General features: G+C 34.8%; 1 protein-coding gene across 1 annotated transcript in view; it reads right to left on the reverse strand.

The window, feature by feature from the left end:
- Positions 1–9,497: 9,497 nt before the first annotated feature.
- The window catches only part of LOC121407760 (A disintegrin and metalloproteinase with thrombospondin motifs 18-like), a 72,207-nt gene continuing 54,062 nt past the window's right edge, over positions 9,498–27,642 (reverse strand). Inside the window, exons 10-20 of the mRNA XM_041598955.1 lie at positions 26,926–27,034; positions 24,602–24,732; positions 22,690–22,813; positions 18,626–18,870; positions 18,028–18,163; positions 16,932–17,058; positions 16,238–16,442; positions 14,643–14,831; positions 12,552–12,752; positions 11,976–12,138; positions 9,498–11,062 (exon numbers count right to left, since the gene is read on the reverse strand). Coding sequence (XP_041454889.1) covers positions 10,944–11,062; positions 11,976–12,138; positions 12,552–12,752; positions 14,643–14,831; positions 16,238–16,442; positions 16,932–17,058; positions 18,028–18,163; positions 18,626–18,870; positions 22,690–22,813; positions 24,602–24,732; positions 26,926–27,034 — 1,749 coding nt within the window. The 3' untranslated portion in view covers positions 9,498–10,943. The remainder of the gene's footprint in view (positions 11,063–11,975; positions 12,139–12,551; positions 12,753–14,642; positions 14,832–16,237; positions 16,443–16,931; positions 17,059–18,027; positions 18,164–18,625; positions 18,871–22,689; positions 22,814–24,601; positions 24,733–26,925; positions 27,035–27,642) is intronic.

Below are 27,642 nucleotides of genomic sequence, written 5' to 3' on the forward strand. Positions count from 1 at the left end.
TGGACAAAAAATGTTGAAACGGCTGTTTTCGACTCGCTGTACGGCCGCCGTAGAACAAATGTGACCATGGCATAACTCCTTGGTTATACCGGGTGGGTTATATCAGGAGTTAAGCCAGGCTGACACTTGCACGACTTTTGGCCACGATTTTGTCGTGGCAAGTCGTGCCATTTTGGGGCACGAACTGGGAGGCTCCCGCACTGTTTTACGACTTGTTCACGCATAGTTCACGACAAGTTCACGACGAGTTCACGAATAGTTCACGAATGCGTGCCCGTCAGTGTCCAACTGGCACGACGAGTTCACGCATAGTTTGCGCATAGTTTACGCACTTCCCGCATTGGCACGACGAGTTTGCGCAATTCGGACGGTGTCGTGCTGAACTATTCGTGAACACGACGTGAGCTGTTCGTGAACCATTCGTGACAGTCGTGGCATGGCGCGCACTGCCACGCACTGGCACGCATCCTCCCGCATCGTCCCGACGAGTTCACGACGAGTTCACGAACAGTTTGCGCATAGTTCACGACCCGGTGGCTAAATTTTGTCGTGACCAAAATTTTGAACATTTCAAAATTCTCGTCCCGACATGGCACGCAGTCACGACATGTCACGACGTGTTTACGCACACTTCACGCCAGTTCACGACTAGTTTGCGCACTGGCACGACTTGAGTCGTGCCAATGCGTGACACAAAATCGTGTAAGTGTCAGGCTGGCATTACTCTTTGGTTATATATGCATACGAAATAAAGTAATTTCAAAGGCATGATCTTTTGAATGGCTAGCAATTGCTAGAATCTAACCCATTTTCGTACCATTTTCATACGGATATTTGTATGCATGACTGACTACGAGACAATCTCCAGACATGCCAGAAGGAGGTAAAATCTCAGTTGCGCCAAGTTTCTCGTTGGAAACTGAAACAAAGTGTGAAAAGTAACTGTGTGCACGCAGAGAAGCACACATTCGTTATTCCACACACACGCGCACACAGCACATCTCCCACACTCACCCACAGACTTGAGAATAATTCAAATTTAGTAACTGCTTCCTATTATGTAGGTATAACAATAGAACAGCTGATCATTGTTTATCCAAAAAAATAACCAATGAGATAATGGGTAATTGGGCAAATGTAAACACTGGTTTGTGAAGTGTTTACGAAGTGTGTGTGTGGGGTGTATGGGCGTATGTGTGTGCGAGAGAGGTGGTTTGTTATGTGTGAGGGAGTTTGTGTTGTGTGGGTGTGGAGACGTGTATGTGTCTGCGTGTGAATGGTGGAAATGTGTCTTTCTGCGTACACACAAGTACCTTTTCACTCTTTATTTCATTCTTCTCCCAGCAACATGGCGCAACTCAAGAAAGTCTCGCAGTCAGTCATGCATGCAAAGATCAACATGAAATTTGTACCGAAGTACGCTAGAAGAACAGCTCTATATAACGACATATTGAGAAATCAATGCTTAAATGTTCATACGTAAGACAAGATAACTTAAAATTGATGGGACTTTTATATTTTGGACTCTGTATACTAGTAGTTGTTTCAGGCGCAATTACCCCCAGCCTTAAGGTGTAGTCACATTTCCCCTACGGCGAGTCGGAAAAAAACCCGTTTCAACATTTGTTTGTACCAGCTATACTTGAAGGTGGTTTGAATAAATAATGCATAAAAGGCGGTTTTCGACTCGCCGTAGGGGAAATGTGACTGCAGCATTAATTGCATGAGCTTCATACCTCAGTCACATTTGCTCTACGGCGCGGCGGCCGTACGGTGAGTCGTTTTTATTCACTTTTATTCAAACCCCCTATGTTGCTGTTACAAAAAAAAGTTAAAACGGCTGTCTTGGTTTCACGGGCCTCTTAATATCGGAAAGCAAGAGATATTCATTCGAGCCAACCCATTGCTATTTTTTTTAATTTTGATATGGCTGATTGACAAAGTGTATGCATATGATTGTCCATCTCACACTGATTCTGTTTTTGGTAATTACTGAACTTCCTTTTCCCAAATTGGGAAGAAATATCACCAATTTTGGACTATATTTTGACTGGCGGACGGTTTAGGGCTATTTTGCTGTGTGAGGTGATGAATCTGCTCCCCCGACGATGTCTTCAAACACGCCAATTTATTTTTAAAATGAGCCGGTCGAGGGACCCTTTTCTGGTCAGATATGGATTGCCAGATATATATCCTATCCACTGGTAGTAAACATTCAACCCCCGAATTTCATCCTTATTTTTTATGAATTTCTTAGTGCCAATTTAACACACGAGTCTATGGGGAATGAATTAGGCCTGTGAGACCTCTTCGACTCGCCGTACGGCCAGTGTAGCGGCGGATGCAGTGCGAGGCAGATAGGGTCCTGGGAACACTCTCTGCCGGTGGATCGTGTTCCAGCTTGTACTGCTCAACTATGAATTTGTTACTGAAAGAAATTACCACATGACTGAGCATTAAATCACCCCTTGACCCTCTTGTTTCGAAAGAGTTAGAATCACCATACGTTTCATGATGGTGATGATTGACGGCCAGATGATGATGATCATGATCATGGTGATAAAGAAGAAAGGGTGATTATTATCATGAAAATATATTAATAAACGCTGGAGATATATAATCATTATTATCATCACCACGGTCAACATGAGAGGAAATAAATCATTTTGAACATAAAAGTGCACTGCATGGCATGTATTTTGTTTTGGTTATGATTTCTAAAAAAAAGTAATTCCCCCTATTGCCATGATCTACCCCTCCCATCTTTGGCTCACTGTGTATAAAGACCAAAGGACAATTTATTATACTGAATACCAGTACGAATTGGAGGTCATGAAAGTCTGAAAACTTTTCTCGAAGTTCTACAGAAATGACCACATTTAATCAGTGCTCGACCAGGGAATGTTTCAGGCTCATTCGGATTCAGGTTCACACCAACCATGTAATTGTTATTGAGACAATTCCCTGCACTAATAGTCCAGACATTTTAACTTTTCACTTTCAACAAATTGCAACAGAATTTATTATACTGCATTTCCTTGGGGTCCACAGAAGACCATTACTGAAAGTCCGAAAAAATCCACTATAGGAGAAAGTGGAATCTCAACCAATGTTAAGTATTTGACATGATATGGAACTATTTCATTGAACTTGGACATAAGGGTAATCATGTATCAATAACCAACGTGCATATTCAAGTCACAAGATCAAGGTCAAACTTCATAACTTTGAAAGTGTATTAATCTGATATATGAATATATGAAACTTAAACGTCGTGATTATCAAATATCACTGTTAAGTTTGGAGGAGTTTCAGGTCACATGATCAAGGTCAAAAGTCATGTAGGGTCAAGGACTGCGTTGTGGTATGCTAATGATATCGAGTTGTCAAGATAATACTGAAAGCAAATATCACTGTAAGTTTGGAGGAGTTTCAGGTCACATGATCAAGGTCAAATGTCATATAGGGTCAAGGACTGTGTTGTGGTGTGCTAATGATTTTGAGTTGTCAAGATAATACTTAAAGCATAAGTTCACATATCGGAATTTGGGGTCATTAGGCGACGGTCTCAGGTAATTCATATATACGTGTATATTTACATGGATATCTCCCCCGACCCCCTCTCTCTCTCTCTGTTTCTTTGTATCTATATCTGTAGCCTTTTTCTCATTAAAGCAATTTAATTTGACATAGTATGTTTTTAATGTCTTGACATAGTACGTTTGTTTTCAGAAAATTGAAACAGGAAGGTTAAAATCATTTTCACTTAGTCTGTTTTTCAAAGACTTAGTAATCTAAAATTTCTTTTTGTCACCTTTTTTCTGAAAAAATAGTACTATTGTTAGCTAATCAACATGCTAAATACTTGAATTTTTGTGTTCTTTGGCACAAGCCTGGCAAAATAAGCATCTAAATTGTCATATTGCATTAATTTGTTGAATAACATTTTTAAATAAGTGTCTAAATCGTCATATTGCATTAATTTGTTGAATAACATTGTAAAGGTCACAAAAATCTGTAACTCTGTAATTCCCCTCTATTCTCCTATTCCCTCATTTCTTCTTCTCTCCCTTATCTTTTCCTAGTCTCCTTTTCTCATCTTTCCCCCTTCCATACTTTTTTTCTATTATTACCTCTCCACAGATATACACTACATTATCTCTCACAAACTACAAATGAACATTGATCACAAAATGAAAGCTATTAACATTTTCAAACATTTTTTTTAATTGATTCTCCATTTCGCCCTCAAAATTTCTTCACAATCAACAAATGCCAATCAGTATAATACATGATAATAAATTAGTACTAACGACCTAACATATACTTCAGACGAGTGAACACAAGGTCATATTCATCTCACACCTCTAATGGCCGTGGTTTGCATTTTTAAACACAATTTTTTCTTGTGACGTAGAATCTATCAAACGTTTTTCTCTTCATAACCACACAGAGGCATATCCCATTGTAATATCCCATTCACTTCTTCGATTGATACTGGGTAAGATAAATAGAAAAATCATCTCATGCAAAAAGCCCAAAAGAGGTGTGAAATTTCAGTTTCGATATTCAATGTCTTATCCCTAATAAAATATCAGAGAATCAAAAATGAATGAAAATACATATAACACGAAGGTGGCATAGGGGTTAAAAGTCAATGAAACAAAAAATTCAAACATTGTTCAAGGTAGTGATTATAGGTTAAAATGAAAAGAAAAAAAGTAGAGGACAAAAATATAGTATCTCCATTTCTTGCTCATAATATTATATATCTAAAACATCTACATTTTAAAACTTTCCCAATTGTACAACAAAAAATAGACAACACACAAATTGTTACTCTGAAAGGATTTTAGGAATAGAAATAGTGAACTATACATTTTTTTTTCTACAGAATAAAAAATTACAACAAAATAGAAATATATTTAATCTACAGCACCAAAAGATTCATTCACATAGAACACAATACTACAAGACAAACTTATGACTATGAATCAAGAGCTTCATTCCTAATCAGACACTTAGTTTTCTCATCACAGAATATGACCAAAATCAAAATCATGATTTTGTAATTCAGGTAAATCATCTTTATTGCACCCTAAAAACAGTTTACCCAAGATTGGGTAAAATGGGAACATGTATGCTTGCTGGGTAAAATGATACAAAATACTTTGTAAAGTTTATGCAACGTTGCGTTGAAATATTTAAAGGGGAACCCAGCCTTGGTCATAAAATGTAGTGTTGGAAAGGAGAAAAATGGATAGAACAGAATGGTGAAAGTTTGAAAGAAATCGGACCAGCAATAAGAAAGTTATAGCTGCTTTAAAATTGAAATCCCTATGATTATGTAGATTTCAAATTGGCAACTGGGTAAGTAAATTATGACAAGAGGCAAGGACAACTTTCCCATAGGCCATGTACTTAATTATCAGGGATTTGTGGTTTTCTCCTAACTGCCCATTCCCCTGGGGCAGTAATCTAAATATAACCCTGGTAGTATATTGTTTTATGTCCTCATGAAAGAAAAATAAAATTTGAAGTAAAACATTTGAAAAAATGACATATTAGCCATTTTATGTATTGGAGTACATGGAAGAGTAGTCCTTGCCTTACATCACTGTGACATCACATATGTGGCCAATTTGCAGTCTCCATGGATCTAGGGATTACCAATATTCACAACTTAAAAAAAATCATAACTTTCTTATTATTTGTCAGATAGTGTTCAAACTTTCACCTATCAACTTGTCTGATTTTTCTTATTCCCCTAAGAACAAGTTTTTATTTGGGTTAGATTCCCCTTTAACAAAAATATGCAGCAAACATGCTTGTTCCCATTCTACCCAAATTGGGTAAACTTTTACTCAATCTTTTTTAGAGTGTGAAGATGATCCATCTTTGTAGATAATTAACAGTTAAAAATGAAGAAAACCATTCACTGACATTGATCAATAGTTACTTCATCAATAAATAGATTTTTATTATATTATTTTAATTTCATACAGCTCAAATTATTTCACCGAAATTTAAATCTATCAACCATTGTGGATTATTCCATATCATCTATTCAACTCAAATTATAGAAAGGAGAATATTTATCATTCTCTACTCATAAAACGAATCAAGAACATATTACTTTAAGTTTAAGAAGCAAATTTACAAGAAATATCTTTTGCACACAAGAGCGTGTCAAACACTTAAATAGTTAATGCAGCAACATATACAATTCATAAAATGGCATGGGGGAACATATATAGTTACTAATGTAGATTGCATAGCTTAAATAGAATATGCATAGGCATATTACAAGAGTACAACATCAACAATCTGACAGTGAGGGGGTTATTCTTTTTATCTTTTTAAAAATATGTTAATGTGCATGCTTTACACATGATAGAAATTTAATTTTCATGATCGATTAAGTTGATTCCAATATATCGCTTATTTATCTCCTAAAAATGTAAAAAGCTTAGTTGATATTAAAGTTTCTGTGCCCATCTGAGGGTATCTTATTGTTCATTGGAGGAAAACGTAATCCCAAGTTACACAATAGCACAAAAATATAAGTAGGCAATCTGTTCTGAACAACATGCAGGTGATGATTGGCCCTAAGACGAAGAGAAATATGAATTTTCCATTGACCCCCTCGCTCCCCTGCAGCTGATAAATCCATAACATCTCAAAGAGATATCAATTCATTACATGAAAACATAAAATACCTGAGCAATGTAAATTCATGATATATTCTGATTACTGCCCGTTTTCTAGTCCAATGATAGGATCGTTTTTATTTGGTCCTAAAATGGACATCTGAATACAATCGAGAATAACATAGAAAACAGCAATTTGATCAGATGGATATGAGTGATTGAGAGTTTACTGAATCTCAACTTGAAATTATCTCAAAATGAAGTTGATATCATAGTCAAGTCCCCATTGCTAACCAACAACCTCAAAAACTTAGTTACCAAGCATTTGATATGGTTTTTAAAAAATGAATATTACATGGCATATTTGTCAAGTTTTGCTTTAAAGTTCAGATCATTGGATTGGATGATAAACATCAAACTACAAGAACAAAAAACACAACATTTTAAAAATAGAATTAAAAAAAAATACTTGAGAATTGTAGATTCTGGGACAGAAAATTTTTAAAAGTTTACCTTTAAAAAAATTCATAATAGATGGGGGATTAAAGTAAAATATCTTGCCCCCATGTACATTCACCCTGATCACCAATAAAATGCAGCAAAATTATACTGTTAATGGCATAAAATATAACTACAAGGAGCACCAGATTGATAAAGTCCACTGCATAATATATGATAATGCCAAGTCCATTTTTTTTTTACATACGGCAATCATATTATGAATGGAAATGAAAAAAAAGTATTGTCCTTTGATTGGCGAAATAAATACATGAATGAATATGCCAATAACAGAAATATTAATGTATAAAAAGTATTCTAGATTAGTAATGAGCATTGTGAAAACTGGCATGAAACTGATTGAAACTTAAGTAGTCTTCTTTAATAAAAAAAAGGTCCATGAGATATATCATATAGTGGTTTTATAGTGATTTTTTTTTAGTAAGTGATCGCATGTTGCTTGCTTCTCTGAATATTTACTGATATTTGAGAGTGCATGTTTATTCATTTCAAATGTTTGCTTGAGATTTCAGCTACTTAGTTTGTTTAAATAAATGAAACCTATCTTTGAAATTTGTAATTTCATATTTGTGGATGTGGCAATTTTCATTCCAGAGGAATTTACCACCTAAATGTCTAACCCATATCAAGAATATCTAGCAAAGGTTATTAATGCAGGCAAAAAATGCCATTGCATTAGTTCTAGATTATTCAACTACTGGGTTTTATCTGTCACCTTTCCTTGTAATAAAAGGCCAAATCAGCATTGTATGTCCAGAAAAAAAAACACACAGCTTGGTTTGTTATTGCTCTGAAAAAACCCTCAATAAATGCTCACATCCTTCTCTTGAAATGTATTACAAATTATTTATTCATATTCTATAAATTACCCTCATACTTTAAAATTTGAACTATTTTGTCATCATTTAACATTTCTAATTGGGGTGTATAAATTTATAAAGAATGCGGTGGGCTTGAGAGAGTTTTACACATATTCTGCTTAATAATCACTATATTTGCTCTTTTTTTAGAAGAAAAAAAATCTGTAAAAATCTGTAAGGGAACTTGTATTCGCCATCCTTCAAGGATGTCTTTGCACTCGAGTTGAGGTCCGTACTGCAATTTTTATTATGATAAAAATACAAGCATTAAACTACAGACTTCTTAACTGTCACACAAAATTTGAATATTTCATAAATATATGAGATATCAAAACAAATGATTTGTACATTTTGACAAGGGTGGCCATATTTTACATAAAATCTAAATAATGTGTAATATAATATTATATGCAGACCAGACATTAAGAAAGGTATATAACAATGTTGTGTGAACATTTATCACATGAACTTAAAACCTTAAGGATACTTTAAATGATTTTTTTTCTTGAATCATTACTAAAATATGGAGGTGAAATAAAGTCTGAAATCACTAAGGGATAAATTTTGAAGGTAGTCATAAATAATCAGTGGATTTGATTTCACAATGTCCCCCCAAAAGTCTCTATGATTTTAGGAATATCATTCATCTTTAATTATTTCAACAGATATAAATAATAGAATGAAACAACCATAAAGACAAGCAGAACACACACCTCACACAAAACAAATGGTTATCGATCCAAAAGGTATCAATCAATATTTCTTTGATACATAACTTTCCATACCTATAATTTATCAGTAACAAGTGGAACTCCTCTGGGAGTCTTGCCTGCATTATGTGATTCAATATAGCAGCAGTGCTGACTTTGAAAAGAACTAAGATAATTATTCACACCAAAAAAGAATTATTCACAGGATAACAATATTCTAAGTTCAATGATCCAAAATGACCTTTGACCTTGATCATGTGACCTAAAACTAACATAAAATAATCAGTGATAATTGATTTACCTTCCATTTCATGAGCTAGATCCATATACTTTTTAAGTTATGATGACATTTACAAAACCTAACCTTGGTAAAAATTTCAATGATGATACCCACAACAGGGTCAAACTTCATTGATCCTAAATTATCTTTGACCTGAAACTCATGCAAAATGATCAGTGACTGATTACCTTTATGTCTACGGAACTAGGTCCGTATGCTTTCCAAGTTAGAATCTTGGTTAAGATTTCAATATTGACCACGATACCACCATTTAATAGTGAAGCAATGCATGTGAAACAGAAACGTGGATATTCACATAATAAAATATGCATTTTAGTTATTTCAAATATTTCAAAAACCTGTTTATGTAATTGATCATGATTGTGGACCATTTTTCTTTCAATAAGATCTCAAGCAATCTCTTTGAAGTAGCTCCACTAGCACATAACTTGACTTCATACATCTGTTTATATGAATAAATGGAAATATGATATAAAATCTCTTCTTGTGTTTGGAAGGTTCTTCATTATTGACATATATATTTAACATGGATACATTTAGAGTTCACAACTTTGTAACATCCAGACATATTTAATCCATAGTGGATATGACAATCAATAAACAACAAGCAGCATTAGTTGAATACTGAAAAATTCAGATTAAAAAACAAAATCTGATTTATGTGACAAACAAATATGTCTGAGAGAATATTTTTCTTTTCCTTTTTTTTCAGAGTGAGCGAATACTCAAGCTGTGTGTGAACTGGTTAACTACTTAACTTGGTTCACAGAAGAAAACCATCATTCCAATTGCAGTGCAGCAAACAAAGATTATGCTTCTCTGACAATGAAGGCTTGGTGAGTTCAGGGGCTTGATGCATATATGACTGGCAATATTCACGATGGAGACATTCATATTTGGAGAAACAGCGGATGATGATGGTGAACAGCTTCTCTACAGTGTCATTTATAATTCACATATCTGCCGGGATTCAGGTAACGGTGGTAGATTTGAGAACGTGCATCTAGAAAGTGTGTCCAAGATTGCAGAAAGACCAATGAAAAGACTACATGTATTCCCATATTCTCTTTCAGCCAGTATTTGGAGAATCTAGAAGAGGATGAATGACCCATGACTGAAAATTTACACTTAATACTATGTGGGCATGATACTTGAACAGTATCCACAACTATATAGTCCTCTGCAAACTGTCACCGGTTTCAAGATGAATACTATTCCTTTCCATTTTGGCATTAATAAGTGTCATCTCATAAGTTTCCATTAATTTCATAAAGAAAGGATTCAGCTATTTCAATTTTTATCAATCCAAAAAAATAAATGCTGATCAAGGTTAAACAGAAACTTCGGTTCGGGTCTCTTCAATTCCCTCCAGGACACAATAATCATGAAGATAAAGAGTATCCAAATGTTGATGAATAACGGTCACTGGACATCAATGTGATCCACTCTGGAACAATATCCACAAACAATTTCTCACAAGTGTCTCAATACTGAATTTCTTTTTGCCCAAAAGATGAAAGTTTGGTTCTTCTAAACCTCTCCTTCCAAATAAGTTAGCATCAAGATGAAAGGAATTCATGTGTCTCAATCATAAGAAACCATGTCACATGACTAGATGATTCAGCAACACCCCCTACACCCAAGAAAAGACAATCCCTTAAAAACAGGCATGACTGTCATCCAACAGGAATGGTCTAAACTGCTTTCACCTTTCCCTCAAATCAGCATCAAGATCAGAGTACTCTTTGTTGGAGAAACAAGGTCTGCTAGATGCCAATGCAGCATATGCCACAACTGCCTCTCTGGTGATATCATCCAGTAGTCTTTGGCCTACGGAAGTAGACTGGACAGCATGAGAGAGGTATCAGATAAAAGATTTAATATGAGTCTTTGTCTCATCTGTTCAACCCCTGTAGGTGCAGGAATGGCAGCATTTGACTCCATAGAACCTATGTGAGCATACGTTATGTTGAGGTACGAGGTAACACCAGTTGTACTCATCTCTGCATGCTGCATAGGGATCTGCAGAACGATACAATGATACGACAATCAGAATTTAGTTTATAAAGATAAGAATACAGAATAAAAACTAAGTGTGTGTATATCATGCCTCATGTATTATTTCTTGTTTGAAAAGAGTAATCAGGTAATTTATGATTTTAAAAAAGGTAATTGCAAGGATGTAATTACGTAGGCATGTCTTATTTCAAATATACCAGAAAACATAGAACATCAAGACCAGGGGCCCGTAACACAAAGCTTTGCAATGATCGTAAAACACTTTTCTTCAATTGATTGTATTGACTACAATGTACAATCAATTGTGAAAATCAAGTGCACATCAATCGCTAACCTTTGTGTTAGGAGACCCTGGAGCATGTTAAAAAACTTACAAATATGCTAACTATATTATCATGGGAGCAGTGATCAGCCCCAAACCACAATCAAAGGCTTTTATACAGCATACCATTATGGCCTAGTTCCATAAATTGCAAGTTCTTTATTAAAGGGGCCCTAAATTTGGATTTCACAAGGTTTCTACCAATAATTTTCACCACCCAAATTGCACTCATCCAATCAGATGCAAGGATTCAGTGGACTCCCTTCAGCTCCAGGAAAATTATTTACAAAATTTTCAAGATTTGTTAACACACCCTAATATCTTAAAACCTCCCCAAGTAAGTGAGAAAACACAGATTGCCCTCTCAAGTTACGGAACAACATTATGCAAAATAGTGAATGGACCTTTTGTATTGATATCATAATGCCGCCATCTTAGAGGCTGAACCAAATGCCTTGCATGCGTTGGTGTTCAGCAGCTGGTGCATCTCTGACAACTTTGTTTACACATATTCCTATATCCTCTGAGGGAGGGCGCTGTGAGATTATGACATCATTAGTATAAGGTCATTGAAAAGAAAGTTGTTATACTTACAAGCACTCCGTGATGGACATGGATCTGTATTGCAATTTCTATTTTCTTCTGGCTTTATACTGTTGTCACATATAAGTCTTGAGTTGGGTCCAACTCTAACGCTATTAGTACTAACACACTGGACTTGTCTTGTTTTAGTACCTCCGTCACACGTGGCGCTGCACTGTAGGGTTACAGAATGGCAAATAATGAACAGTTGAGTTATCACATGACTTTGTAATATTAGGGGATACCTAACTTAAAACTTAAATTAGTTCAGTCCATTCAAATACTTCTATTCTCAATATCATATCGAAGGGCCCCATTGTTTTAAAGTTACAATTATAATTTTGTCATCCGATGGTATCTTTCATGGAATCCTTGATTTTGATTGGCTGCTGATCAGTGTTACCATGGTAGTTACCATTGATGGGCAAAATTACCATTATAGTAACTTTTACGCTAAAGGGCCCTGATGAGCTTTATCCAATAGATATTAACCTGTTGCTTAGATGAACCAACCCTTTTATAACTAACATCGAACAGTTTTGCTTTTATGAATTTCATTATTCATTTTTATTTCAAAAACCAACTTACCTGTGACCAATCACCCGGTTGCCAACGACCTCTGACCTCTACCGTACAAGGTTGAAGGTTACATGGTTTGGACAATGAAAGAACAGGTTGGCTGAGATGTTGACATCTGACCGCTGGAAGCTCTCTGTATTGACCCTGGTCATCAAGGTGGCTGCACTTCATGATGCGTTGTCGCTTCCCAAGACCACATGTTCTTGAGCACTGTTGGTGGGTGGGAAAAGGGGATTTGAGATATCAAATGAAAATCTAATCCGTTACATATGTAAATATAAAAAATAATATGCAGTTTTAATCAAACAGGTTCTCAGATGTAGCCATTAGTAAATACATTTCTGTAATTCATGTGTAATTCATGCTTAGATCCTATACAGCCTTTTAGTTTTGCATTTTGGATACCAGATTGTGCATTTTGAATTCATCATTTTATCTCTGACTTTTAAAAAAATCTAGGCACCATGAAATGCTCATTCTTTTGATGAGAAAGCTGCAGCAAGGTATTCTGTGCACTGACTAAGATGCACACAATACCTTTCATAACTGAATGTAGTTGGTCTCCTCGGTGTGTGCTATTCATGGGAATTTGTGTGTTCTTTAGACAAATTTTCCCTGTGAATTCATATATGTCATCCAGGTTATAAAACAAATAATGCACAGATTTTTTGTTGTTGTGTTTGGCAATACAGGCACCTCAGGTAATCATCGTTTCATTAAAAAGCCCTCATGCTCAACACACTATAGTAAATACTCTTACGTCACCACTGACATACTATCACCTGTGTGTTGTATGTATGATATTCTTACTAGAATTACATCATGATGCTATCAAGAAGACCACTGACAAATTATAAACAATACTGCTATAGAAGAAAGGGGTTCTCATGTGATGAAAACTATACTCAAGCAGAAATCTACATGAAACTCACTTACATACTTAACAAATAATTCTTGAAATTTGTTTTTATATCACAAAATTGTTACAACTTTGCTTTTTAAAAGAGATATACTGTAAGCAAGCTTGGGAAAATTTCATAAATCTACTTTTCAGAATAGAAGAAAATTTACTCTAAGAACACGTGCATTTTTGAAAATATAAGCAATATGTGAAAGTGGAAAAGTGGTGTTTTTATATTGAAAACAGTTCAGTTTTCATTGTTGAATTAGAAAAGTGACAGAAATACAAATAAGATTTTAAGACATTTACAAGAAATAATTGTTTTGTGAATTCAGTAGTGCTACTTGATACTGCATAAAACAAGCATAGTTAAACAATTCTGCCACCAAAATTTACCATGTGGTGATATAAGCTAAAGAGTAAGATATACTCATCTACATGAAAAGTGCTGACTACTACATTCTCAACTTGTATATGTAAATATATAAAAAGGTTCTCTCTGTTGGTGAAGGGTATGAATATCTTATCAATTCTATTCATTTATTTATTTCTTATCTAATTTTTTTTTTTTTGAAAAAAAAAAATATATACCGGTATATATAACCTATCTTATAAAGATTGCAAATTGATTCCAATAAATCATGATTTTAAATTGTTTCCAATTCCTTTGGAAAATTATAGCATCAGTCATCCAAGAAAAATCAATTGTTTGTATATACCTGTATATAATTATCTTTGAGGAAATCAATAAATGGTATAAGGCCCAAAGCATTGAACAATTATTGAATAAACCCATCACCATTGATAAAAAAACTGTACAGAAATTATTTCTTACTTGGTATCTTTTGTTAATAGATCTGTCCCCAAAATTCAATAGGAAGTGCAGGCTTGTTAACAGACAATAATAATAACAATAATGTTGGCTACTTATATAGCACACAGGTCCACCTTTTGGTGCTCATGACAACCTACTATTGAACATAACTGTGATTTTAATAGGGGAGTACAATGTTAGAATCAATTAAATTTAATCAATAAGTTTGTTAGTTGTGCAATTATTGAAGCTTTGTTAGTAATCATTCTTATGCAGCCAATAAAAATACCTAAATGTGCAGATAGAAAATTTATTGAAAATCTTAAACATAGACAATATAAATAAAAAGTAGGAATTTTTTTTTATTTTGGACGAATGATCGCACCTCGCTCCAGGCAGATATAAACCACTGAACTTTGAGGGGGCACTCCATGAGGTTGCAGGGCTGGCGGGTGTGGGGCTTGATGGTGCCCCGACACCGGTCGGAAGCTTGACGGTGGTATTCCCCATTGCCAGTGAGGGAGACACAGGACACCATGCGAGTCTGAAACCCATCACCGCAGGTACGGGAACACTGTTGGGGTGCAACAGGGGTGGTAGGAGGGGGGTAAAACAGGAGTGGTGGGTTGGATTGTAGGGGTACAACAGAGGTGTTGCAATTGACATGTGGGTAGAGGTTCAAACAAAGGGTGGTAGGTTTGGTCATGTGATACAACAGGTTGATTTGATTTGTATGGTGGTATAGGAAGAACAAGGGAATTTGAGTGTTGGGATGTGATTAAGGAATGGTCAGGCAACACAGTACAGCAAAAACAGACGGGGAAACAGAAGAGAAATGGACATCAGGGAATTGGAAATTAGAAGATGCAGGAGGTGGTCACAGAATGGTGTGATTTGGAGACCAGATTTTTTGTGGGAGACATAAATTTTGGTTACGATCAAGACAAGGACAAATGCAGACAAGCAAACAAATTCAATTTGGTTTTTTTTTTTAAGTTTTCAGTTTAAGCAAATTTGATTTTTTTTTTAAATACAAATGATGCAATGTATGAAATGAAATGTACAGTTGAAGTGGAGATTCAGCAAATGTCAACAATCAATTTTGAATCGTTGTGTAATTGCAAAGCAAATTATTCATGATTTGTGAATTTTGCATGTTTTTTCAAGGAAAGCAACGTGAAATTTGAGGGGGAAAGGGAAGTAACAGTCAAATGAAGCAATGTGAAAGATGAATATGAAATCATATAGAAGCAGGGATGAAATTGGGTAAAAAAGAAAGAGAAAATTTGAATATTAAAAAGTTAAATAATTTCTGCTAAAAATAGCAAAACAGGCAATTTGAATTACAGTGGCATGCTAGTTTGATGGTATTCTCATAAACAATTGAATCCTTAGATTTAGAGACGTGACAAAAAATTAACAAAATCTTGAAGATGCAAATAAAAACAACAACAGAAATCCAGCCATGCAATCTGAAACCATAATGAATGAATTATGTATTAGAAATAATAAATCTATGTGATCATAAAGTATTTGTTGATTAAAAAAAAACCCCTAAATAATTGATTGCATAGTGTAATGACTACACAACCTCCATAATATTTTCAAATATCATAAAAATGTCTCCTTTCCCCAAAATCCCATCCAAATGCCAAAGTATACAAGTGACAAATACTTAATTGAACCAAAACAAAACTAAAAACAAATACCATGCAATAATTTATTCATAAACCAACAAATCGTTATCGAGTCAATACGCGGTAAAAGAGAATTATCATGCCATAAAACACATGTTAAAAAATAGACTTGAAGTTTTTATACAAATAACAGTACTAATCAGCTCCTAAATCATCTCAAAGGTTAAAGCAGCTTTTGACCTGCTGTTTTCCTCGATTTATATTCAGTTTCAAATATTTTATTTGGTACATGTATCTTTTTCATGAAATTTAGAAATGACCTCTGAACTTTGACATGACCTACCTCTGACCACCTGCCAGGCACCCATTTGGGTGGACAGTCCTGGGAATTACAGGACCTCCATTTCTGTGGCTTTGGTGAAGGGCAGTAAGTGCTTTTGACCGTCTTGTTCCTGCCCCCTGATAGCTCCTTCACGCACGTGACCTTGCGTTTCTGACGACCGCCGCCACACTGACGATTGCAGGACTTCCAGGCACTAACCGTCCACCTATGTACAAAATGTTATTAAGTATTAAACAAAGTAGACAATTGTGGATCTGTGTGCATTGGTGGGTATGTGAATCGGGATCTTTTTTAACAAAAACTATGTGGTATTTTTTGTTCACTTTAATGTAATTTTTTACACATTTTTTTCATTTAATATTACTTTTGGGGGGAGATGCATTCTTTTTATTTTAGCTTTTTTTTTCTAGTTATGCATCTATTTTTTCCCTTGTTTTGGAGGTGGGTGTAGGTCTCGTTCGAGACTTACTGCTTGTACGACAGACTTTGGCAATACATGCATCCAATCCTGATTGCATAAACAAGTCATACTCATAGTTGCATTGAAGTTGATCCCTAAAGATATTTCTGCATTCATGCATCCAAATCTCACTGCATAAATACAACATACTCTCAGTTGCATATAAAATGTATATGCATATTCATGTATTCTTTAATAGGTTAACATCTATCAATATTTTCTTCAACGTTGTACCTTGGTGGACAAGGATCCTTGTTGCATGCAACGACTTGTGGATCAGGTCTGGTGGCAGCATCGCAGAACGATTCATCAACCTCATGAAGATAATCACGATGGCAACTCAATACCTCAGTCCTTACTCCTATCATGGTAGATACGAACAGAGAATATCAATGGATTCATCAATCCGCAAATACGAAAAAGAGTGGGTGATAAAGAATTTTTTTAACTCCTATCATGGTAGATACGAACAGAGAATATCAATGGATTAATCAATCCGCAAATACGAAAAAGAGTGGGTGATAAAGAATGTTTGAGGATCTACAAGGTTTTGTCATGAATGAAATTGTTTTGCTCAAGATTATTTTGGCAGGTCTACCATAGAAAGGCTATCAGTGTAAAATATTGTAGATTTACTTTTATATTTGTACAATTTACTTTGTACAGTTTTGTGATACTTGAGGCACCTTGCCATAGTCAGAACCACATCTTTCCTCCAGGAATCCTAGAAGAAGCTTTTCATGACCTATCATCATAATTCATCATAGACAGAGTAATGAGGGAAAGCTGAAATGAAATGATGCATAGCACCTTTATATTGTTGTGAGAGTCCTGCTACAAGGCATAGCACAAACTTTTAACAAGTTTCCATAAAGTTACATTCTTAAAAAAAAATAATATACAAACCTGATTCATCCCTGATATCTACACATAAAGATTAATTTATAAAGCAAAAAATTACATATTTAAACTGCACTAATTTGTTTTGATCCAATCAGATGGAAGAATTTGCAGTAGCTTATAACAATAGTCAGTGAAAAATAACCATTTCTTTCAAAAAATTCCCCAATAGTCAGAAAGTGTTAAATCGTCAGTCTTCAGAAGGTCGGAAAGTCGGTTAAAAGGGTCATCATAACATCATAGATACATTTATGACAGATTTGTGTATCATTATGATTAAAGAGATATCACCAAAGATGGAAAGATATAAATAAATTACAAGAAATGTTCCAACCCATCACCACTGGTTGAAACACCAAAGAAAACTCTTCTTATGGTGATGACTCTGCAAAGTCATTCAAATATAAGTTTGTGAATACAAGGTACATACCTCCAGCACATGATGCCGAACAGCCGGTGTAGGTTTGGTTCCATGTGTATGTGTGTACTGCTGGAGCTGATGATATATGTGAGCCTTGAACAGTATACGCATATTCCACACCAGGGTTCTTTCCTTGTAACAGAATCTGTATAGCAAATAACAAAATGAGAGTGATAGAAGTGGAATATCCGCAGATATATAGATATAACATGTATAATACACCCATCAAACATATTCATGATTCTTAAGGGCTTGACCAACAGCAGAAATTTCAGAGTAAAGATTTAAGGGCTTAATTTCTTTTTTTTTCAAATTCTAATTACAAAAGAGCATGACTCAAAATTGTGTATTTTCAATTCTATAACTGGTTATATTGTATTTAAAAAAAGGACAAAAATTTTGTTAAATCAATTTTCCTTTAAAGTACATTGATTTGGCAATAATTATGAAATATCATGTACACTAATCTAAATCAATGTGTAACTGATCTGAACTACACAGGAAGCAAGCTATCTCATGCAGATATGAAAACACTATTGCTTGGTGAAGAATGGTGGAGAGCTTACTGCACCTTGAGAGACACCACCAGCCCTCATCATGCACTTACCTCTACAATCAACTCCTCATCAGTAGGCCCCTTAGCTTCCAGGTACTCTGGCTTCTTGAAAGGCCTCCTGTACTCAAAGAGAGTCCCGGCAAATTTGAAGTTACCAGGCCAGTCGACCGTCCACCCTCCCGTGAGGTAATACATATATTTGCTGTTCCTGAGGGCAAGGTAACTGTCCGAGGAGCTGAGTTCTGCTACGCTGATCTGACGGGCACCTTGCGGTATCCTCACAACCTCATAGTAATCTAGAATTAGAAAAGAAGAGGCGAGACATTCATGATGTGAAATATGGTAAGAATCTTTAAACTCTGCAGTGGAGAGTATCAACTCAAATTTAATGACGTTTGCACTCAAATTCTCAAAACATGGAGTGCAACTGTGGGCAGAAAGAACATAAAACATCTTTTTTAACCCATAGGTTACAGGTACTGATTGGTAGCCATACAAAGAATTGTGGAATAAAGAGAATTCAGTCGTCAACAGGTTAATGAATGTTATAGAATACTTGTTTCCTGTCCATAGGTTATTATCATGCAGATTGAATGTAATTTCGATCATTTTTAAAAAATAGTTTTCAATCCAAAATTCAACTGTAAGGGGCAAACCCTGTCTCTCAGATTCTTATTAAACCAAAATGTATGTGAGTCATACATATGTCCATATTTTATGTTCACAGGCTTCCCTATCCATATACCACCTTATTAAAGGTGACACATTTAATTTGCATTTTGTCAACTACCTGCAGAGCAATATACTTTAATCCAGTAGGTATATATGAGACACACGTGTGTCACACATTGCTTCACAACCTAATGCAAATTAGAGATGGCCTTATTACGGCTGTGCAATCTTGCCTGAAGATCTGTAGTGTCATTCCTCAGACTGAACCCAAGGGTAACCCCCTCCAGTTGAGGATTCAAGTCCTCTAAATATATCTGCAAGTGATTTTTTTTTGCCAGGGTATTGAGTGTTTGCCTCTCTTAAAGCTACCTATCTGTTGATAAATTAATTTTGCTTTACTAAACTGTTGCATTGTACATAATGAAAGGAGTACATGTGAAATATCTAACCAGAGGAGAAAACGCAAAGTCCATAAATCCATTTTTATCATTTCATCCCCAAATCTACATTTTCTTGATCTCTACATATTCCTTGGCATAATTTTATCAAAATAAGATATCACATTTAATTTGATTATTGAACAATTATTCACAAACAATTAAATCAATCAATCAAATATTTCAATTAAAAATATTTTGTATCTTAGGAGCCGTTGAATGTAATGTTGCTAATGGAGTAATAAAGCATATACCATACTCAGCATATGTATCAATGATTCATTCCTGTCTGCACAGTTCATAATTCTTACTCAAAGGTCCCAATACCAACTGGTAAAATAACAGCCTCACTATAAATCCCTTGCCGGGTCCCATAACACAAAGATTAGCAATTAATCATATGCTATATTTTTACAATTGATTGTACATTGCAGTCAGTGCAATCATTCATTAAAATGAAAGTTCTAGGATGGTTGCTCAGCTTTGTGTAATGGCCCCCAGTATTTGCTTGAACCATCAATTACAGAAAAGTTGTTGCATCAATATATGGCCCACCTGTAGACATAAAGTACAAGTTTAGGCTCCGATATCTGATGACAGCAGCCAATTATTAGTCACTTTATGACCAATTCATTATGATCTGGCCATAACAAACATATAACTCAAAGGATTAAAAGTACATTCTTCTGGTAGTTGATACAGACCAATTGGCACCATGAGTCAATTCAGTGTCGTCTTTGTTATGTAATTACAGACTGCTTGCCTGGACAGGTGCTAACAACTGACATCATAACTGCAATGTATGGTATATTGCCGTTTGTATGGTGTAAAATTCATCAAGTTCTAAGTAAACTCCTCAAAGGATGAAATGAAAGGCTTAATAATTTTATACTCATCAGTCAAGTATTGAACAATTAACATGCTGAATACTGGTGAATGTATTCTATGAAATGACAAGTGGCCCTGTGTTATATTCTTGATTTGAGAAATATGTGTATAGTTCATTGAATGATTGATTTACACATTTTCTTCAGGTAATCAGACAATATCTTTTAGGAATTTTGGCCAGAATTAGAACAATGCCTTGGGAGGTAGAAAAGGAAAATGAACTATTCAAATTCATTTCAGGGATATTTAAGGAGCAAAGTATGTTGAGATATAGGTGCATGTATCAGGAATGCTTAGAGCCACACAATTAGACATTGAGATAAGAAATGGCTGCCAAAATGAATGGGTCTATAGAATCAAATGAAAGATAGATATTATTTCATTTGGGGATCAGCTAAAACTGAAAACATTAAATCCTCTCTCTCTCTAAAGAAAGACACATTTTGAGCTGACATGCCAATACCGAGGGATGAGGTGATGACAGAGAAGGATGATGCCATACCCCCTTCTCCCTCTCTATTCTCTATCTCTTTCTCTTTCTCTCTCCCACTGATGCCATCTTTATGGAGCATCCAGGGGGCTTTGAGTTACCCATATCTAGATTAAGAGCCCTACTTGTCCCCCTTCCATAGCCAAATGACTGACTCATAAGGAGAGATAGCCGGTCTACGACCTGATGATACGTGAGCAAAGAGAGAAAATGGGAAGGGCCATAGAAGGAACTTGCACCTTCTCAGGAAGTTTGTTTTACTTTAATCTAAGTTTTGGTCAGATTAACTGCTAATAGAGAGATATTTTAGATTTTTGGTTTAGAGGATCAAAGAGGTCGACAATTATGTATCTTTTCATTTGCATACACATATCTGAAATTCATTTATATCGTTTCTATATCATGAATATCATTTAGAGTTCAATTTATATCTCGTCTATTTAGAATATGAATATAATTTAGAATTTAGTATTCAGATATTTTCTCTTCCTTTCATTGATTAAAACTTTATATGCACATTGATATCATGTTTGCTTTTTAGTGTTGTTTTTAAACAACACTAGAACAAAAATATCGGCATCATAGTAAGTGTAGTCTTTCAAGCAAAAAATCATTAAGTTTTATCTTCATTCTTTTTTCTATCTAGCTTCAAAACCACTTATTGTTGAAGTGCAAATAGGTGTTATATGCATAAACATGTAAACATAATTTGCTTTCGCAACAGAGTTATAGAATATTAAAAATAAGAAAATAATGAATTCACTTAGTTACTTTTATCCCATATTATCCTGTTTTCTTACAGTATGTTCAAGCTTCTTTCATACTGACAAAGATTGAATTAAATGCATGAATGTTACAAGAATCATTTTTCCATCATTGGAAATATTCCAATCCTCATTTCCTAAACGTGTGTAAGATATCTAGAAAAGCTATTACTTGAGGAGACCCTCCTCCCTCATGTGATGTAATTAAAAACCTCAAGCACCGATCTAGCCTTGATCTCAATAATGCAATCAGTGGAGGGGGAATGGTGTTATTATATAAATCATGAATTAAATCCAATCAGTTTAGTGTTGATAATATCAACATGCAATCTTGTGGGTACTGGAGATAGGTGTGTAAAAATGATAAAGTTGTTAATAAATTTGGGTCCAACTGCTCATGCTGCCAAAAGATGGGGGAGGCTGATCAAAGGATTAATGAGTGATCTTATAAAGTTCAACAGAGATGAGGGCTAAAACAGGAGACATTAAAGAATTAAATTGATTGCCGCCATTAACCTAACGGAAAATAAACCCACTAATCTGGATAATGTCTTGGTTTTGGGGGGTTTGTTTGTTGTTGTTGTTGCTATTTTTTTAGAGGGGGATGTGATCTTTGATCTGTATGATTTTTTTTATGGGGATCTCCTAATGAGAGAAAAAAATGTGAGGCCTATGTAATTTAATTGGAACGAAAAATAAATTGTAAACGAATGAAAAAAAAAAGACCAGGGGCTTATGAAGAGAAGAAATCAAATAGAAGTAATCTATTCACTTCATTAACCATTGCTCCCAATGGTGTGTATACTTCAAAGGCAGTTTTCAATACGTGATGTGATGATAGAGAGCAATGAATGTTAACCTTACCATTTCTCTCATGTTGTTCAGAATAAACGCCTCTGACAAAGTCACATGTTGAGTTATCACCATGGCAAACACCACATGCATCGGGTTGGGCATCGGAGCCAAGGATGTGATCACAACCTACTTTCTGAAAGGTGAAATGAGACATATAATTCCTCTATTGATTGAAGCATTTTCATTTTCTAAATACATAAGAATAAGAAAAGATGATCATATTGAATATTTTCAACTACATATAGTTTGATATATCTACACCAGACTAACCAATGAAAAGAAATTTCATTTACACTCATTTAGGGAGGATATATAAAGCAGAAAATATATATACTTCAAGACTGGACAAGTGAATGGAGTGACAGAAAGGATTTGGAAAAATATAGATAAGATATAGAAAAAGAGGAATAAACTTGAGATGACTGTACATTACAATATTTTAAAAACCAAACAAAAATAGCCAAACAAAATGTAGAGAGAAAGAGGAAGGAACATAAAATGATGATTGCACATTAATTTTCCTAAAAACAAGACAAAAAAACACATACGAATTATCTAGAATAAAAAAGAAAAAAGAAATGACACTGCAGAAACAATCACATGAATCAAGAAGATAAAGTGAAAGGGAACAGTTGGAAAGAGTAAATAATATTGAAGTATCAAATATTAAAATGAATAATCAAGTTATCAAACGTGTAAGTTTTAGGCGTTTTTAGGCGTTTTAATTGACGAAAGACTTTCATGGAATAATCATATAATGGATATGACAAATAAAATATCTAGGAATATCGGTATCATCCGCAAACTTAGTGATTTCTTGCCTCAACACATTCTTTTAACTTTGTATAATACCTTAATCTTGCCTTACTTGTCTTATTGTAATGTAGTGTGGGCAAATACATATCCTTCAAAACTAGAAAGATTGTTTATTTTACAAAAAAGAGTTATCCGAATATGTTCATTTTCTCACAGATTGGCCCACACTAAAGAACTTTTCGTGAAATTCAACATTCTAAATATCTATCAACTCAATTCCTACTTCTGTGCAATATTAATTTTTAAACATAAACATAATATACTCCATAATTCAATATCGTCTATGCTTGATTTAAATGTTAATATTCATGATTATAATACAAGAAACAAAAATAAATATCACTTATGGACTGTAAATAAAAATTATGTATTATTTTCGTTTAGACACCATGCTCCAGCTGTTTGGAACAATCTTCCAATAGAAATAAGATCAATCAGTTCAACGAATGCTTTTAGCAGGAAATTGAAACTATATTTAATCAATAGTGTGTGAAAGCAAGGATTTTTACTGCCTTTGTGTGTTTATGTGTTGGGTTTGTGCGGTTAAACGTGTTTTAAGTTATGTTTATATTATTACATGTACATGTATTATCAAATGATTTCAGTTATTGAATTTAATTTTAAATGAGCATTTTACTAAATTCATGATTTCAATTTGGCTTATTTTATTTTTTATGTATTAAAGGGTGGTTATCTTGACAAACCTTGATAGGTTTTTATGACCTCCTAATTCCAATATTATATCTCTTTATTCTCATTTGTATCTGTTTAATACTTGTTTTACATGTACCTTACATTTTCTTGCCTTATTATTGCACATTGTATTTGTTATTACTGTATTCTATACTCTGTATTGATTTTTATTGGAATTGAATAAAACATTGAATTGAATTGAATATGTAACATAGATGAAAGAGAAAAATATAACAGAATCTTCAAAAGTAGAGGGAGAAAAAGAAGCCTTATCCTTGATAAGCAGCAGAATCACATTCCCTTTGAACGCATCACCTTTTGAGAGGCAGAAGGTTTTTAGGCTTTGGAAACAAGTATAACCCTTTTGCCCCTACAAACAAATGACATAATGATTTTATTTTACAGCACTTACCTCACATCGTCCATTTACACAGACGTTGTTGGAATCGGCATCACATTTTGTCCCATCGACCACACTCCCAGAGAGGGCAAAGTAAAAGTCAAACCCATCAGCGATGCAGTACAGCTTGCAGGCTTCATTTTCTACAAAGGATGAAATGAAGAAAAAAATAAATCAAGTGAGAGAAAAAGGTGAGAGGATAGAGAAGAGAAAGAAAAAGAAAAAGAGATATAATTTATCATAATGCTGATCCACTGGCATAAATCCAAGCAGCAAAGCTATTGTTCAGGGGGGGTGATCTTTTGTTTCATCCCCCCCCCCCTTCCATTTAAATATATGACATCACAGATTTATGCCATTGTGCTGACCAAAGAAAGTGACTGAGATAAAGAAGCAGTAGAAGTTAACACAAGATTAAAACATAGCAAATATTCAAATTGACAGCTTAGATTAAGTTAGCTCCTTATTAAAAAAAAAAGAAGTCTATCCTACTCTCACAGATGATGTGAGAAAAAAAAGGTATCTTTAGAAAATTTATTTCTATTGTGACATATTGGAACAAAATATCTTATCAACAAAACTTTATGCCTAGTGAATACAACTTATCCAAAGGTCCATATTATTGTCATGAGGATTGCTAAGCTTGTACACCCTGTAATTGTTAATCACACATCAGTGCTTTTCCTATTTCATATCTCTTTATTATATCATAATTACAACTATTTTCAGTAATATTTCTTTTAAGTTTTTCTTTTTTTCAAACTATAGGTTTCATAATTTAACATCACATGGTACCTTGACCTTCTATCTTCCAAACATATAAACCTTTGAATACATGAGCAAACATGTAAGTCAAGCCATGTTCTACTGGTCAATCAACATTACAGATGTGGATTCAACTTTTTTTTTAAAGTCCCAACATCTGAAACTTGGCAAGGTTCGGACAGTGGAAGAGAATTAAGGAGGCGAGAGATGTTTAGTCTGCTGCAACAAGCTGACAGGGAGAGGGAAAACATTGGATACAGATGGATGGAAGCTAGGACCGTCTGGCCCAAAGACTCAATGGGACTTGGTGAGTCAGAGGGGTACACTCTTAGAAAAGGCCACCGACATTGTCAAAACATAGACACGCTTGGGAGCAGATTGTATCCTTTCCAGGGGAACGATCAGGGTGGTTGGAAATCTAAATATCCCAAATCTCAACTTCAAGTGCGGTTTTGCATCCAGGTAATCAAAACGCTTAGCACAATGAGATTAATGATGGATTATTTGAATCAAAACCAATTTCACAAAATCAGTCACATAGAGGAAAAAATAGGGTTTCAATATCATTGGTTACGGCCGGGTATAGGATCATGAGAGACACAAGATCATTTTGAAATGACAAAATACCTACCTTGAAAATAGAACTGGATTATATGCATAAAAAATAAAACATCTTAAAGCTTATTCAACTCATAAGGACTACTAAATACTGAAAATACATTACACAGTTTAGATAAAATGATGTATTGATATAAACGTTGAATTACATTGTCCATGGAAAAAGAATGATTCCGAAATTACATGAAATATATATTTTGTACTGAGAATAAAAAGTAGTCAACCGGCCACTTAACTCTCAACCCTTCAATACTAAAAATATTTTTTGAGAACTGCATATAGAATGGTTACATTATATCAATCTTATGAGTCATGTGCTGAATATAAATTCATAAAATTAAACCAATCACGGCGGGACCAGCCATTTCAACAACAACCCCAGAATGAAAAGAAAAACAATCACTGATTGGTTCTCTCCCAAAGGCAGGCATCACCAATATGTGATTGAATGGGTTTTGACAGATGAAGTGGGCGCAGGAAGGAGGGGGAATGGTAGAAGATATTGAATACATTTGAAATAATAAAAAAAGCATGGTAGTGATTTTGTACATCTTCCCTGAGTAAAAAGAGAGAGAGAAAAATGAAGAGAGAATATGACAACTAAAAGAGACAGAGAGCCCCCAAAACATAAAAGTTAGAGATAGACAATAATGAAAACAGAAGAACAAGATGGCTCTTGGTTTTCATATGGTCATTGCTTTTGTCCTGTTTTTACCTAGTTTTTGCTTCGTACACAAACCCTCCAATTTATTTTATAACCTCACTATGTAGGCAATCAAAAAAAAATTCTCTTCTGCACCAAAATAATATTCATTGATGATATTATGAAATCAATTTTTCTACACTAAACTATTCATATGGCTCAAGCAAATTACTTTCTAAAAGTTTCTGGTTAAATAAATATTAACATTAAATTTGGGGAAAAAAAGAAATAAATAGGGATAATCTCTTACTATTAACATGTAGATAAGGCTTCCAGTCATAGTAGAACCCTCGAAAAGGACGGCTATTGTAGGAGGAGCACTGCTGGGCTCGGAAATCCACCGAATGGTCCGGACACTCCTGTTGTCATGGAAATGAAAGGGTAGAGAGAAACATAAGCAGGAAGTCGGCAAGAACATGAGGAGTCATTCCGTCACAACGGGGAATTGAGAGGGTATCGCTCACAAAACATATTTCATCACATTCCCCGCAAAACATGTAATTCATCCCGGTTTGGGGAATATGTCTGCAGCATTCGCTTCACGAAGCCATCGCACCAGCCGGTGTGTATAATGCAGGCCTAGGACTTCACGGTGTAACCGAATAGGCCGGCCTAAGGTAACATTTTTAAAGAGTGGATAAATCTTTTGAGAATATGACCAACATTTGTCAGATATGTTGAGGTATTGTGTGGCTGGTGTTGATTGATGGAAGGCTAATCCCTAAAGCACACCTGAGGAAACTGATACAAGCTCTGAGGTGATGTCTGGAAATGGTTTTACAGAAAAGCTTAACTCAGGTACCATGTTGTTACAAGAAGGATTAACAATCCAAAATTGATGAAATCGATACAGATTGATGCATTCTGCTGTTAACCACAGGTGTTGGCATTGGAAAGGGAATTAATGATTGATCACCTTAAATTCAAAATTCAGTTGCAAGGAGGTATAAATGTCAGAGCAAAATTC

The sequence above is a fragment of the Lytechinus variegatus genome, chromosome 2, assembly GCF_018143015.1.
Source record: "Lytechinus variegatus isolate NC3 chromosome 2, Lvar_3.0, whole genome shotgun sequence".
NCBI classification, from domain to species: domain Eukaryota; kingdom Metazoa; phylum Echinodermata; class Echinoidea; order Temnopleuroida; family Toxopneustidae; genus Lytechinus; species Lytechinus variegatus.